This window comes from Neospora caninum, chromosome II (assembly GCF_000208865.1).
Source record: "Neospora caninum Liverpool complete genome, chromosome II".
NCBI lineage: Eukaryota > Apicomplexa > Conoidasida > Eucoccidiorida > Sarcocystidae > Neospora > Neospora caninum.
This window is the reverse complement of record NC_018387.1, coordinates 131,535-147,594: the sequence shown is the minus strand read 5'-3', so window position 1 is coordinate 147,594 and position 16,060 is coordinate 131,535. Positions and strand designations below refer to the sequence as shown.

General features: G+C 55.1%; 3 protein-coding genes across 3 annotated transcripts; 1 reads left to right on the top strand and 2 right to left on the bottom strand.

The window, feature by feature from the left end:
- Nucleotides 1-449: 449 nt before the first annotated feature.
- Nucleotides 450-2,114, bottom strand: NCLIV_004770 (hypothetical protein; the record flags this gene model as incomplete). The annotated part of the gene is made up of 2 exons (XM_003879986.1): nt 450-794; nt 1,251-2,114. The coding sequence occupies 2 exons, from the start codon at nt 2,112-2,114 to the stop codon at nt 450-452; spliced, it is 1,209 nt and encodes a 402-aa protein (XP_003880035.1).
- A 634-nt stretch (nt 2,115-2,748) lies between these two features.
- Nucleotides 2,749-8,625, top strand: NCLIV_004760 (putative transmembrane domain-containing protein; the record flags this gene model as incomplete). Its single annotated transcript, XM_003879985.1, has 8 exons — nt 2,749-2,845; nt 3,400-3,440; nt 3,722-5,140; nt 5,563-5,688; nt 6,467-6,530; nt 7,235-7,435; nt 7,927-8,032; nt 8,412-8,625. The coding sequence occupies 8 exons, from the start codon at nt 2,749-2,751 to the stop codon at nt 8,623-8,625; spliced, it is 2,268 nt and encodes a 755-aa protein (XP_003880034.1).
- Nucleotides 8,626-10,759: 2,134 nt separating this feature from the next.
- NCLIV_004750 (putative peptidase family M48 domain-containing protein) lies at nt 10,760-14,409 on the bottom strand (the record flags this gene model as incomplete). Its single annotated transcript, XM_003879984.1, has 6 exons — nt 10,760-10,850; nt 11,182-11,339; nt 11,847-12,037; nt 12,464-12,626; nt 13,147-13,291; nt 13,868-14,409. The coding sequence occupies 6 exons, from the start codon at nt 14,407-14,409 to the stop codon at nt 10,760-10,762; spliced, it is 1,290 nt and encodes a 429-aa protein (XP_003880033.1).
- Between the last annotated feature and the right edge of the window lie 1,651 nt (nt 14,410-16,060).

The window sequence follows — 16,060 nt, the reverse complement described above, 5'->3', positions numbered from 1 at the left end:
TTCGGTCCAGCAGCGCATGCACCGAAGACGACGCGAAGGTTCCTTCTTTTGTGCATCGAAAAACTTTTCTTCCGGCACAGTCCGAGAAAGCAGGGGACCATCGTTGGGGTGTTGGATCCTTTTTCACGTCCTTTTCTCCTTCGCACCTTCTGTTGACAGCTCTGAAATTTCTCTGTTCACCTTGCATGTCTTCTCTCGCCTTTGCGTTCTGCCTCTTAGTTCTCGGCGTTCCACGTTCACCTTTTCGTCTTCTCCCTCTCTTCCTTCGCCTGTGCTCTTTGGAGTCTCGTCGACTTGGTGCGCGTCTCGAAAGCCGGGAAATCTTCCCCTCTCGCGCCGCGCTCTCTTTGTACACCGCAGGTTGTTCTGTGCAGTTGGCATCGGCGGTCGCTGGTAGGCGGCACGGCGGCGCAACGATGGAGACTTGTGAGTTGGATCCAGTCTTTTTTTCAGTCTTCTTCTGCTAGAGCCGCCAGTTCGGGGGGAAGCTCCTCGGGAGCGTCTTGGCCGTTTAGCGCCTCCGTGTCCTGCGAGGTGTTCATCCGCTCCAGGGCCTCGAGGAATTCGGCCGAGAACTCGTCTTCCAGCCCGTCTCTTCCCGGCGCGTTTCGACTGCCGGACAGAGAACTCGCTTCCAGCGAGGGGGCGAGCAGACGAAAGCGGAACCGCGAGACGAGGTGAGCCACCCCCGCCAAGGCGGTGCCGTGGATCTCCGGCCGCAGATCGCAGAGCGGAATGGCGGCGAGAGAGAACGCCGGCGGCAGGCGAAAAGAGCACGTCGGCGGCAGAAGCACCTGCAGAGAACGCGCGGCAGAGGAGGGAGAGATGCGAAAAGTCGCAGCTGAAAGGCCTCTCTTCTGGACTTCAGATTCAGGCCACCGCGGGAACGGGCGGGCCAGAGACCCACACAGAGGCACGGCCGCAAGAAACGACTCAAAAGGAGAAAAAGACCCAGACACAAGGTTCCAAGAGACACCCAGCCACGCATCCATACACACAGCATCTCACCACGCAAGCAGATACGAGTATATACATATATATATATACCTATAAATATATATATATATATATGCATATATCGCATGAGTCGGGGCATGTGTTTGCCTATACACGCATGTGCATCGGCATCCACAGTTGTCAGGGGGTGTAGGTGGCGTCGAGACGAGTTTCGCAGAAAAGGGACCAACAGAGAGAGAACAGGGAAGACGAGGGAGGGAGCGAAAGGGGGGCGCTCCAAGGCAGCGGGGTACCTGGTAGAGTCGGATTTTTTCTTTCGGGCGCGTGACGTGGGGCGGGAGGAAAGGTCGCGGCTCCTCGTCGAATTCCGATTTCCACAGTTCGCCGAGGAACTCGCCGACTTCCGCTGCGACTTTCTCGCTTCGCTGGTCAGCTACCCAGGTGTAACTGGAGCTTTTCTCCACTTCGGACCGGTGCTTGGTGCATACGCGTTCCAGCTTACGCTCCAGCACATCTTCCGGCCGCTCCCAACTCTTGGATTTGAACGTGAAAAGCGAGTATCGCCGTTCCTCGCGATGCAAGAGAAGCAAGAGGTGGAGATACTCCCGGAGGTGACAAAAGAAGACGGGGGCGACGGACCGCCGCAGGCCTTGTCGCTGGTACGTGGTCAGGCGTTTCCGCAAAAGCGCCGCCGCCTGGGGTCGGTCGCTTCGCGCAGACAGGAACTCCCACTTGCCTTCGAGGGCGGTGTCAGTCTGCGACTCGTACGCGGACGCCGCGTACACGGACCAGTCTGGCTGACGAGCCTCGCGGCGCGAAGAATGCTTCGCCTGTTGGCTGTCTGGGTGGTGCGTCGCAGCGGTCGTCGCAGCGGGCTCCGGCGCGCGATCGCCCTGCCCTGTCGCAGCAGCCGAGGGCGAAGAGAGAGAAGGCTCTTCCGCATTGATCCCCGGCGGCTCGGAGAAAGGCTGAGGCCTGTCGAGGTTGGAGAGATCTGCGAGGACGTCGTACTCGTCTTCGAAACTGGGAAGGCCATCCGAGGCGCCGGGTGGCGAGACGGCGGCGCCGAGCGACGGGTCCTCGACGCACCGCGCCGGAGGGGAGGAAGACGGGAAAGCCTCTGCGAGAGGAGGCTCAGAGTCGTCGAGGCCTTCCATCTGCACGCGCCGCTAGAGAAGGGGGCAGGAGCAATCCATAGAGAGAGCGTGCCGAGAAAACCCCGCTGTGAGAGTGGTGTTGCCTTCCGCCCGATTCGGACAGCAGAGCGACGAGAAGAAGACGAACGGGGAGGGAAAGGGACAAGTCGGAGAGAAAACAGAGCGGGACAACGGGTTGCTGTGCGTGGACGGAGGGAGAAAGCGTGAAGGGAAGAAGCGTGGAGTCAAGAGAAGGAACAGCCTGGGACCGAAAGTCGCCACGCGCCGGGAGGCCGACGCGGGCACGAAGAACTCGCGGTGAAAAAGAGAGTCTCCCTGGAGGGGATGACGTGCGGAGCCGACAACGCCTCGTCACAGGAACGCGTTACCAAAACTCTTGAAGTCACGCGGGAAAGAAGAAATAAAGAACAAAGTGACACCGCGTTTTCCCTGGAGGGTAGAGAGAGACGGCGAAGAACGCGAGGAGGCGTCGGAGTTTCGGAAGTCCCGGCTTCGACGTTGTCTCTGGTTTTTGTTTGGAACGGGGAAAAGCGCGGGGAAAAAGAACGGCTTCTCCCGCGCGGAGCCCCTGTGCAGACCGCACTTTTGCCTCGTTCGCGTGCATGTCGATTTGCCGTTCGCGTTTTTCCGCTGCATGCAAACCGCTCCGGCGCGGGAGAGTCCGTCCGGCTCCAAGGACACCGTGCGAGAGAGTGTGCCGGAGTTGTTGTGCCTTTTTGTGAAAGGCTCTCGTGAGCTCGCTTGAAAGCGCTCCTTTTCTCTCCTTCCTTCGCCCCCTATTCTGGAGTTATCCGCCGCTCTCTCGAAGTTGGTCTTTCGGAGAGAAATCCAGGTTGGACGCCCGACCGCTGCAGCGTCGATTTTCGGTCTCGAGTTTCCCAGAGCGACGGGAACGCGCGCGCGTCGAAACACGTCCCCTCTTGGGTGGTTGGAGGCTAGCTGTCTTTCACCACCCCTGGCTGTTCCTGGGTTTGTGAGGACCTTGCGTGTCAGAGTCCCATTTACGTTGTTTCCTGTTTTGTTTTCACGTCTTTCGTGGTGTCGAAACTTCGGTCGACGACGTCCAAACCGTTTTGGTGGCGCCCGTCCGAACCCTCTGCATCGATTGTGGCCGCAGAGAGAGGCAAAGCGACGCTCCGTTATCGGCCGTCTCTTTGAGCCGTCCTCTTTTTTGAGCGAGGGTGTGCGTTTTGTTTTTTCGCCTTTTCCCCCCCGCATCTTCTCCCCCTCTCCTCACTCACGTTCCCTCCCCCTGTTCCTGTTTTTGTGCTCTTTTGCCGCCCAGACGTGGACGAGGCCAGCGTCTCACACTTTACGCGCGGTTCCGTAAGCTCGAGTCGCCGGTGGATGGCGTCGCTTGCTGAGCGCCGCCTGAGAACGCATCGCGGCCCGATTCGGCGTTTCGTGTTCAAAAGACTCGACACAAACGGTTTCGCAACCCCGACGATCTCCTCCGGTCGATTCGGGAGTTTCCCCGACGATGCTGAATCCTTATTGCAGCCAGCGCGAGAACAGCTGAGCGGTTCTCTCACAGATTGAGGCTCTCCGTCCCTGGGAGGGGGGGGGGTTCCGGTACTTTTTCTTTGCTCTTCCGTTGTTCGTGGCAGTTCCACTTGAAGATGGCAGACTTTCGACGCTGTTTCGTGCCTCGGTGCCTCTTTTTCGTCCTTTTCGGCGTCTTCTTCCTTGCCACCCGAGGCGTCGCAGGCGTTCGCTGGCCGTCGTCGGTACAGCGGGAAGAGGCGCGCGCGCTGCGGCCACACGCGCCGCAGGCCGGCGGCGGAAGGTTGTTCCTGACAAACCCGCCTGCGGAGACGGGTGCTTCCCTTCCCCTTGGGGTGATGTCGCAAGTGCCAGGCGCTTCGACGTCTTTGCTCTCTTCCGTGCCGTACACCTTCGAGGGCGCATCCAGTCCGACGCCAGGTCCGACGCCAGGTCCGACGCCAGGTCCGACGCCAGGTCCGACGCCAGGTCCGACGCCAGGTCCGACGTCAGGTCCGACGCCAGGTCCGACGTCAGGTCCGACGCCAGGTCCGACGCCAGGTCCGACGTCAGGTCCGACGCCAGGTGCGACGCTTGGCCTTTCAGATCAGAGTGCTCAAGCGCTCCAGGCTGCGCCTCCAAATACACCTGCCTCTAGCGTCTCACCGACGTCGATTGCCCCCGGAAGTAACGTCGATGTTCGCTTCCCTCTCGCCGCACGCTCCCTCTCGGACATCAACAACCGCGCCGAGGCCGTGTCGGTCCCTGCAGGCTACGGCGTCCCGTCGACTGCACTTCCTCCTGCAACTGCGCCTACACCCCATCTGGCCCTTCCAGCGGGAACTGCCGCGCTCGGCGCCGCAGCGCTCACTCAGCCCCTCCCTGCGTCGCCGGTTGCTGCTCAGCCCACGCTCGCTCCCCTCCCCGGCCTTTCTCCGGCCCCAGCGCAACTTACGCCGGTAGTCCAGGCGGTCCCTGACCAGGTGAGCCTGCAGAGCGTACCCGCTCTTGCTGCGCTGCCGAGTTCAAACAGTGCCGTGCACGCGTCTCCCCAGCCGGGAGCAGCGGGCGCCTCAGCACAGATCGCTGGTCCTGCGTCTTCTATTCCCGCACCAGCTGCAACAACCGTGCCCGCTCTTCCGCTGGTTGCGACGGATCCGGCGCCCCCCGCGGAAGCCAGAGCACAGAGCATCTCTGTAGCTTCTGGCGTGGCTCTCTCGCGAGCTTCGCCTGCGACGCCGGCGACTACGGGGCAGTGGAGTGCACCTGCCTCGAGTGCACAGGCCGAACCAGGTGTACAGACAGTGGCAGTGGAGCCTGTCTCGCATCGGCAAGTTCCGACAGCTGAGGGCGTGCAGTTAGGAAGGAACACTACCCAGCAGCCTGTTCGGAAAGTGGAGGCCAGGCGCGACGTATCCGGACACACGGACGCACGAGAGACACGGACTGACCGCTATTTGACGCCGCGAGGGTCGCCCACGATTCCCGTCGTTGCGGAATCCGTTCCGGCCCCAGATGTGGAAATTGTGGGACATGAGGAACAGGTGAGATGATGTTTCCCGTGGATCGCTTCTTTTTCTCTGGCGTCCTTTACGTAATATTCTCGTCCCGCGTGTCTCTCCTGTATCTCCTTTTCGGTTCTGGCCTCGCCTCGCCGACTCCGCCACCCCCCCCGTCTTGGAGCTCGTCCTGTCCGTTTTTTCTGTGCGGGAGTTAGGTCGGGGACTTGTGTAGCCCGGCGAAGAAATCAGAGGGAAGTGACAGATATAAATGTGCCAGGCTTCCATTTATCTCGTTTCCTTTCCTGCCTCCGGGGAAAAACCCTCTTTTTTCTTGCTATAAGGGGGGCGTTTCCCAGGTTCGTGCACGTGCTGTAGCCCCGCACGACAACGTCTGAAAACTCCAAAAAGCCGCCCACACAAGACCATTTCCCCTCTCGCTTTCTGAGAACGCTTTCCCTCTTCAGGACTCTGCGTCGTGCATCAATCGATGCGACTGCGTCCCAATTATTCTCGGTGGCGTTACCAGCTTTGTCACCTGCGCGATCGCCGTCCTCGTCGCTGCAGTGTTGATGTCCCATGTTTTCTCCAAGGTGAGGTTCTGCGAGGCCTCTCAAGCAAAACCAGTCTATGTTCAAGGAAACGTGAAAGATCCTGTGTTGTATTTTTTGCTTTCTGTACGCGCCAAGAAATCGCCGCGTTCTGAGGGACAGATACACCTCTGGCGTGTCTAAAGACTTCTTGAGGTCGAGATGATTTTGGCAGTGCTCGTTGATGGGAGGACTGCGACGGTACCCTTTCGATGGCAACAGTATATGATGAGGCATGCAGTACCAATCAGGTCGCAAATGAAGCTAGACTTCCTCTTACACATTATATAAAATGAGATTCCTACGTGTATACAAACTCCCCTTTTCTGGGGAGAATACACTACGCGTTGGACTACTGGTTTAGATCGGATCCAAGTTCTATTGTGCTAAGTGATCGTGCGTTCGGCTGCCCGCATCCTTCTCTGTTCCCCTTTTCCTCTCCTTTTTTTTTCTATGCGGCGCTATGTGATCCCTCTCTGGAGAGGCGAACAGCCAGCTTCGTTTGCTCTTTGTATAATCATCAAGAGAGAACCGGTCTATCTTTTTTCCATTTGTTGCTGGAGTTTCCTTTCGTCTTTTCTCGCGTGTTTGTTCTTCCCTCTACGCCCTTATTCGCGGACGTCTTGGGTATGGGCCGAAGCCCGTTTGCGCCCGCCTAGACGTCGCGGCGCCGAGGAGCGAGACTTTCAGCTTCTCTTTTTTGACGCGCCTCTCGTGCTGTCTGCTCGTTTGCAGTGACACCTGAGAGCCGTTCTCTGCTCCTTTCTGCTGCCTTTTCCAGGGATTCTTTTCCTCCATGTTCTTCCGAGGAGGCGGCTTCGCCCTTCTCCTCTCTTCTGGGCTCGGTAGGTGGCCGCAAGCACTCTCTGCCCTCGTTCACCACGCGTCTGCCTTCCTGGAGACATGCAAAATGTTTTTTCACGCTCCAAGGCAAATTCCGCATTCCGCTGTCAATTCCGGTCTTTCCTTCGCACCATTTCAGATCGAGGGACTGCGAATAGCACGTGAAAAACGACAGAGACGGGTTAAGACACACAGAAATTGAGACTCGTAGATGGAGAGAGACACCGGTCAGACGACTCTGGAATGCACAGAGCCAAGGAGGGGTCTAAAGAGGTCGTCCCATTGCTCTCAGGTTGAGCTCGTGTTTGCAATACGTCGAAAGGCAACGAGATGCATGCATATCGAAAGGGACGACAGGTTTCTGATGGAGACACCCAGTTGCCGGGCGCGAGGGCTGTGCAGCGACACGTCGATGCGACTGCCTCGCTCATTAGGCGAGCCCATGCTGAGAAGAAGGACACGTGTCTCTGTAGAGCGTCTTCTTGTGTGCGAAGAAAGGGGTGGCAACCAGCAAGCGCCTTCTGCATCCTCACAGGGGGGGAAAAGACTGCGATGTGTCCAGGTGCTTATTCCTTTTCTTGAGGCGCATGCATGCGGTTCGATTTTGGATTTCTGTGCATGTGAAGCAACGCGTTTTGAGTATCAGCAGTGCATGCAGGCGTCGAGAGGGTTTTTCAACTTGCGCGGCGGTTTTCCGTTTTTTCAGGGTTGCTTGTCGGAGGCTTGACGGGCGGCCTCGTGCGGAGTTGCTGGCCAGGCGCGCTCTACCTCGGAGGAGGCCTGATGGCTTTCGCGGCGTCTGTCGTTCTCCTCGGCAAGCGAGGGGCTGGAGTCGGCGCTCTCGGTGGATTACTAACGGGAGCGTCGATTGGCGCACTCATCAGTCCTGGGGGTCTATCGATATCCCGTAAGTTAAGTTTGGCGAATTGGAGAGAGCGTCTCGCTCTTTCCAGCCTCCTAGGGGAGTTCGACGACCGTGAGTCTCTCAGGCATTCTCGCCGATTCGTGCTTTTCGTCGTCACGAGCTCCTCCTCGTCGCCTGTGCCGGCGTCGCGCATTGTCTCTGCCGCTGATTCCGCATTTTCTCCTGGCCGAGGGAGACGCCTGTCTGGACAAGGTGTCTTCCCGCCTCTCCTCGCGCGTTCGCTCTTAGACTTCGCCTCGTGGGATGGTCTCGCTGCAGAGTGGAAATCCAGAGAGCTTCCACTGGTCGTATGAAACAGATTCGGTCGATCTGCCACCAACTGAGCCGCGTGGCGCGCTCTCTTTCTCGCCGTGGAGTCAGCGCGCGGTTGGTTTCCGTGACTTCCGCGGCGTGTGTATGCATACTCTCCGGGAGCGGCAAGCCTGTGGTTTTTAGGTTACATGCGCCGTTTGGTCTCGTTTGGCTCTCTGCAGTGGGCTCCGTCGTTGGATTTCTCCTCGGAATCGTCGTCGGATTCGCTCCCATTTTCCGCGAACTGAAAATGAATAGTCGATACATCCGATATGGCCTCGAGAGCAGGTAAGCATGCAGTGCCGGTCTGCAGAAGTTCGAAATGTGTCTCGGGTTCGATAAGGCGCCCACACTCATCTCCCAGTCAACTGAGACCTACACACATGCACCCGCAATCCCATCATCTGTCACGTTTCACGGATACAGGCTCAAACAGTTACATATACGTGTGTCTATGTGTAGGTATAAACACAGATGGATATGTGCAGAGGCGTTTGTATGTCGATATAAATCTCTCCCTCTGTGCCTGTGTGGAGAGTCTGGCATGGGGAGCCGGTTTGTCTATGTCGCTTTCCACGAGACTCTTTACAGATCTTGCAAAAAAAACGCGTCTCCAGCTCGGTATCCCTGGGTGCCTCCGACTTTTTGTGACTTGGTTTCTTCTCAGACAGCAATCCATGAACGCGCGAATGACAAGTGGCGCAGACGCGTTCCGCTCGGAGAGTCTTCAAGGACGGCAGCGCCTGCCTTTCCGGATGTTTTCTTCTCCAACGAAGCCGGCCTCGGTGCGAAGCGGAGGCTCTTTGGTGTCCGAAAGCGAACCGGAGAATCGGCGAGCAGACTCCCTCCCTCCAACGTCGTCGCTGTCCCCCCGCTTGTAACCCCGCAAAAAGGCGACAATACGACACACAAGCTTCTGTTAACAACGAAACGCGTCCCACACAGTGCACGTCTCTCTCAATGCAAGTAAAAATCGTGTTACGAGCAAGCATCGATAAATCTGTTTATGCTTGTTCAAGTTCCCTGGGTGGGGACCGGGGGGGGATGCGTGCTCGCCAAACATGAAATACATATATATATATATATATATGAAATATGTATATATATATGAAATATATATATATATATATATATATATATATATATGGGCCCATTTCTATATAGATGTGCGCATTTCCGTGGGTGGTTTGTTTCACTGCGGACACGGTGGCTGTGTGTTCTTCCGAAGGGGGAAAAGAAAGCAGAGATGGAAATGGGACGTTTTTCTGTTACCTGGTCAGTTTTTTGGCTTTCTCTTCAGATGGCAGCTCTCTAGGTGCGCGCGCACGGGGAGACCGAGTGTCTCTCGTGCCGCATGCGCCCGGAAACCGTGGTGTGGAACCTGCAGGGTTCTTCAGACGAATGAAGCATGTGCCCTGTTTCGTCGATTCGTATGCGTGCTCAAGTTGTTCTAACGCGCAGTCTCTGAAAATTCCTTCTGCCAAAGGGCGTCTATCCTTTGTGTATGTCCACCTGTATGATGTGTGTATCTCTTGGAGATGCGTGGGGAGTTCCGCAGAATGCTTGCAGACGCACTGCGCATGCTGAGAGGCTAGAGGCGCGCCTTCTGGGCGTTGTGGGTGCTTATAAAAAGGGACGTTTTATGTGTATCAGTTTCTCCTGTGGACGTAGAGAAGTCGGAATACGTGTTTTTCTGTACACTCGCCTTTCCTTTGTGGATGTCACGCGTCGCGTAACAATGCACGCTTTAACCTTGCAAGCGCGAAACTCTTGCCAACAGATTTCCACGTGTCTCTTCCGTGTACGGCTATTGCAAGGCACAAAGGTCCCCGAAAAATTTCATGCTGACATATATATATATATATATATATATATATATATATGGATACGCTTCTTTCAAAGTTGGCAGTTTTGACTGAAGCTTTTTTCGAATGCGGAATCCCGTCTTTCCGCATCTTTGAAGCGTTGTGTCTCTCTTTTCAACTGGCCTGTGTGACTCCGTCTTCTGCTTTTCCGTTTTTTCTTCGGCTCCTGTTGGATCCTGGCCGCCGTCTCGGGTGTTCTTAATGCCGGCTTTGTACGGAAATGGTAACTTCTTTGTACCAATCTATATTGGGATTCGGAAGTCGTTTTCCCAAGAATTAACGCGATCTCCTTTTCTGTCCACGCCTGCGCGAAGAATCTCGGGGAGAGGTTCTCTGCGGAGAAAAACTTTGTCTTTGTGAGTTTTTGTGGGTTGAACAAAACTCAAACTCTGTCCAGAGAAAACCCCTGAGAAATGGCAACCCGTCTACGCGTCTTGCATTTGCGATCGCTCCAGCCGGCAGGCAATTTCTAAAAAAGAGTGCACGTCTTTGCAGAGTCCACCGCACTGCGTACCTCTCCAACACTCCAGCCTCCAAAGCAGAAAAACCTGAAGAAAGTGCGAAAGGGCTACCAACCCCACGCCCTCGACGCATCAATTTGTATCATTGCGAGGACCCGTTTCTTGGACGAGGAGGCCATCACTGCAAGAGTGGAATCACCCCAGTGAATGGAGGGTTTTGCGTGCTGTAAGGATCGTAAATCGGTGGGCCATAGACACGAACCAGTACACATATCTATAGATATTATATATAATGTGTGAAGACATATATATATATATATATATATATATATATATATATATATTAGGTAGGTGCCTGCCTGGGTAGCTGCTGGTGCGGAAATAAAGGAAACTTGGGATCGCAAGATTGTCGCGCTAAGAAGCAAAGCAAGGAAAAAGGGATCTTCCCACGAGCAGTTTCTGATTTCATGTGAAGGAACAGAGCTGGTGCATGCAGTCACTGCATGCACAGCCTGCATGCGCTTTGTCCTCAGTCGATATAAAAACACGGGCAGGGATCGAGATGTGTCCCGTCTTGAGGAGAGCGTTCTGGGAAGACACATCGGGATGCAAACTGAGGCACCTCACAGCGAGGAACTCAGGGGAGGCAAAAACGGGACGGCGACCGCATGCGCGCACTGCTGGAAAAATCAATTTTCCTTCTCTTCCTTCTCTTGGATCGCTTCGATCGCGCGAAGACGCTCCAAGAGGGGCGGGTGGCTGTAGTGCCAAAAGGAGAACCTGGGGAAAAAACATGCGAGACACTTCGAGAATCATCATTAAGGCCATGCTCCAGCAACAACGAAATCTCTCTTTCCTCGGATATACATCTGTATCTAATGGATATTTATGTGTGTGTAAATATATATATATATATATATATATATATATATATATATATGGATATCTATGTATACATATGTAGATAAATAGACCGTTCCTCCACCCAGTCATCTACCTTGGAACTCTACAAGTGTATATCTGTGTTTCACCCGTGCATTTTAAGCATGTATCGAGAGGTACCGTCGCGTTTGCATCGGTGCTTTCGCCAGTTTTATGTGAGCAGGCGTACCAGGGATCAGGGTCAAGGCACGATTTGTTTTCGGCGTGAATGGCGACCAAGCCTTGCTTGAGAGGCTCCGAGTACCCCAGTTCGCAGGCGAATGCATCCGCTTCGAACTCGTTTTTTCGGGAGTAAATCGTCATCATAAGCGAAATCAAGGTGTTCACCTGAACCGAGGAGGATGCGCACAGAGAACCCGCATTTCGAACGCGTTGCCACACCACTGACGCAACGCAACCGTCGCCCGTGCGCAGAGCCGCTCCGTGACACGCGTCTACACCTTCTGACACACAGGCTTCGTTTTGCCTCCACAGAACTGGTGCACCAGGCAGCAGAAAAACACGCGAGAACGTGAAAGACCCGGAAAGGGGATGGCAAAGCTGTGACATGTCTTTGAATTTCCACAAAAACAAAGGCATACATACATATCTAAATATCTCCGTTCACCTACACCTGTATATATATATATATATATCTATATAGCTATACATATACCTATATTGATAAATAGATATATATAGATATATATATTGGGTGTGTGTGTGTGGCGTTCGTGTACAGATGAAATGGAGATGTGTGTTCGTAGGTCTCCGCGGTGCGTGTTGCGTGAGCATGTGCATCCTCTGTGGCGTTCGTGAGGGTCTTTGCGAGTATGAAGAGGGGCGTTGCCTTACAGGCAGGAAGATGTTGCTGAAGAGTTTGAGGCCGACGACGGAGGCGCGGGTGTCTGTGTAGCCGAAGCTGTCAAAGAGAGCGTCGCTTCCCATGACGAGTCCAAAGAGGTAAAGGGTGCAGAACAGCTGGAGGAAATTCACGGCCATCATTTTTGTTGTGTGGTTCTTCTTCCAGTGTCCCATCTCGTGACCTGACACGCCGGAACACGGGAACCGCGAGAAGGATCGCATCCGCCCACCGACCGGCATTCGGCGCGCGTCCAAAGGGACTCGAGGAGACCACAGAGACCGATGTCTCACCTAAAAAACAGAATGCACTGCAACTGGTTCCGCAAACTCGCTTGCAAAAACGAAACCGGTGGCCGACCCACAACCCAGGACGAGCGAAACACCAGAGGAAGAGGAAGAGGGAGAACGAGAAAGAGGACGAGGAAGAACGAGAGAGAGGAAGAGGGAGAACGAGAGAGAGGAAGAGGGAGAACGAGAAAGAGGGAGAATGAGAGAGAGGAAGAGGGAGAACGAGAAAGAGGGAGAATGAGGGAGAGGAAGAGGGAGAATGAGGGAGCTCTTCGTTTGTGAATGGTCACGCAAGCAAGAAGGCGTTTTTGCGTTCTTACCGAGAATTGCGAGGATTTGGTCGTGAGGCAGATGGAGGAGAGTGTCGTAAAGAACGATTCGCTTTGACCACCAGAAGCCGTAGAAATACGCGTTGCTGTGTCCCGAGCGCTTGGAGTTGTCCATTTCGTACAATTTTGTGAGGGGGAAATCCAGCTTCTTTGCCTAAAGCAAAACAGACACGACACGCGACAGCGACTCTCTGACGCCACACATATATACCCACCTTTTCGTCAGACGTGCAAGTGCACGAGTGGGAACTCGCGATGACTCATTTTAAGGAATTTCATGTCGTGGTCGGCGCTGCGCCCGATGCTGCGACGAAGAACGGATTTGTGAACAGAGACGGTTTGCAGCTTTGCGCAGCGACGCTCAATACGCGACGCAAACGGTGCAGCCTCAAGAGACAGAGAAAGGCTCCTCTGCCGCCCTGTCTCTCTCCTCGGCGAGAGACGGAACCGAACAACTAAGTGGCAGAGATTCAGCGAAGACAAAACGCGCGCCCTCCATCTCCTAGTCTGTGCCTTTCCATCTCTTCCTATGTCTCTTCTTACGTCCCATCGCTTCCCTTTTTCTCCCTTCTGTGTAGAAGAGGAAGGGAGGAAAAGAAGGGGAAGCGTCGCGAGGACACACGGCGCGACGCAACAGAAGACTCCGGCGTGTTCTCAGGTCGCCTTCCTCTCACCAAGTCGCAGATTTTGCCTCGGAGCTCTTCGTCCTTCAGAGGCTCGAATTTGTTGAAGAGCGGCGCAATCAGATTCGGGTAGATGAACATCATCGCAATGACCGTTGCCACCGAGAAGCCCCAGAGCTGCGTCAGAACGGAGACACTGTCGAGACAGAATCCGCGCGCGTCACATTCACGCAGAGGCGGCAGTCGCCCGAGGCCGCGCTACTTTTGACTTTCTCCGAGAGTTTCTTCGCCAGTGGAAAAGCAGCACAAATCACCTTCTTCTTTGGCGCTTCGATGCGCATCTATCACCCCATGTATCTGTGTCTCTTTCCACTTAAAAATCCCCGAACGGCCCTGCATATACATATGCGTATACATATATATATATATATATATATGTATATGTATACATACATCTATATATATAAATATATATACATCTATATATATATATATACATCCATATATATAAATATATATACATATATATATGCACATATGCATCTGAAAAGGCATACCGTAGATACGTTAGATACATCTAGAACACAGATATATATGCTTACCGTAGATGCATCGCATCTACGCGTACACTGTAGATACATGTTTGTGTGGAGGAGCGGAGAAGCTGCCGTGAATGTGTGTTTTTGTTTGCGGGTTAGTCGGGCGCTCCGGAGCGCTTTTCGTGTTTGCGTGTGGCGTCGGTACCCAGAGATAGAAGGATTTTCCCCCCCACTTGATCAGCCAGATGGCGGCGTAGGCGACGGGTCCGCCGATGAGACTCGTCAAGCCGAGGCTGAGGAGTTTGTCTTTGAAAAAGAGGGCGAGCGTTTTTTTGTTGAAGCCGTGTTTTTCCTCGACGACAAAGTCCCCGTACAGCTGGAAGGGGGTGGAGATACACTCGCCGATCACCGCGCTGAGGGCGAGGTCGACGAGGGACTGCGTGTATTCGTTTCCATTCTTTCCGACGAGCGTTCCGGCCAGCCGCCACAAGTACGGGCCGAGGAAGCAGGCAGTGGAGATGAGCGAGATGGACGTCTGAAAAAGCGACGAGAAGATGCCGAAGCGCATCTTGTCTTTGTTGTACGCGTTGCTTTTGGCGTACTCCTCCTCCGTCACGAGGTGCGCCAGCTTCGCAGGCGGTTTCGGGGCGTCGTACCTTTTCAGCTGCCGAGTGTTCAAGTACTGCTCGAAGCACTCGACCGAGAGGGAGAACCCCAGATACACGTGCAGCCAAGGCACGTTCGAAAACCAGTGAGGGAGCGTCAGCAGCCCCATCTTGCGTGGAAATTTTGACGAAAAGATGGCAGAAAGAGAGTAGACGGAAACCGACACGGCGCGACGGACCCTCGGGCCGCGACGAAGGGGCGACGGCAAAGAAAGGCGCAGAGGGACGCCGCGCGAATCCCCGTGAGAAACTCTGTGGAGGAGAGGACGCAGACGGTGTGTCCAGACAGCGAGACGGGAAGCGGGAGGAAACGAAGAAGACAAGACAGAAGGAAGGAACTCTCGATGAAAGCGCACACACGGCTTGGAGCTCGCGCGCGGGGAGTGTGTCGCGAGAAATGGTTTCCGCACAGCTAAGCTTGCATATTCTGTGGAAAAACGCGAACAAGACAACTATTGCTTCAGAGAGATTCTGTGTTTGCGGACACGACTTCGGGCCTGCTCGACTACGGCGGTTAGACTAGGGAAAAACAGGGAACTACTCAGACGTGGCTGGGCGCAGACACCGCCCTCCTCCTCCGCAGTTTTTTCAATCCGGATATATAGAGTAGAGAGGAGAGACGCAAAAGGAATGAACTTCTTCCCTACGCGTTGGTGAAAACCGGCGTCCTTCCCGTCTCTCTCTCTCCCGCGCCACGCCGAAACAAGCGGAACCTTTCGCGGCTCGCCATTTACCCCGTCTATAAGCCGAAGCGCCGCGCTCGAGCTTTCTCGATAGAGCTGCCGAGTCACGTGGGCTCTGGATGGCGGCACTCGACTCTGTGCACGCCCGAGTTTTTTCCCGCGATTTCCGCGTTTTCTTCTCCGCGCATCCCTTTTCCCTCGCCGTCCCCTTTTCGAAGGTTCAAACCCCCGAACTCTGCGCGCAAGACAACGAGACACGGCCCCCGTAGACATTTTTCGTGCGCTTCTTCGGCGATATCCCAGCGCCGAGCCGACCCCTCTTTCTCAGTCGCGCACATTTTGGCTGTTCCCCCCGTCGGTTTTCTCGCTTTTGCTTCTGCTCTCTGCGCCGAAGTTGCTTCGCGCTCTCCAGGCGAACCCCAGGCGAGTTCCCTCCGCTCTCCAGACGTGCGCCCCTCGCAACAGAAAACCCCCCCGAGATATTCCTTCTCGCGGAGCTACGCAGACCCCGGCCGCAGGTTGTCTCGCGAAACCCCGCTCTCCTCGAAGCTCTGCCTCCTCTCGAGTGGTTTCGGCTCTCGACACCGGGAGTCTTTCGCCGTCGTTTTCATGTTTTTATCGCTTCGCCCTTTCCCTCACTCTCGGGTTTGGGCGGGCCTCGGGGGAGCGCGAGGAAAGCCGGACGCGCAACAGGGCTGGTTACGCCTCTCACTGGTCTGTTTCTGCCTCTCGGGTTTCTCGCCACTCGGCGCGTCTCGGCAGAACTCGGCGCCTGCACAGAGAGCCGGGAAGCCGTGTGCTTTCGCCTCTCGTACGGGGCGCTTTTGTCACGGAGCGGTTGCCGTTCCGTCAGCACCGCTCGGCGAAATTCCAGAGGCGCCCGCGAAAAACGCCAGCGGAGGGAGGGCTGTCGCTGGGAGGGCTTCTCTCTTTTTCTTCCCGCCTCCTCCCTTTTTGCATGCTAGATTGGATGTCTGAACCTCGGGGCACAGGAGGACTTGACGTCTTCGCCTCTCCACTGATCACTCCCCCGTGGCTGAACTGGCGGCATCGCCGCAGGAAAAAAGCGCCCGGTGGG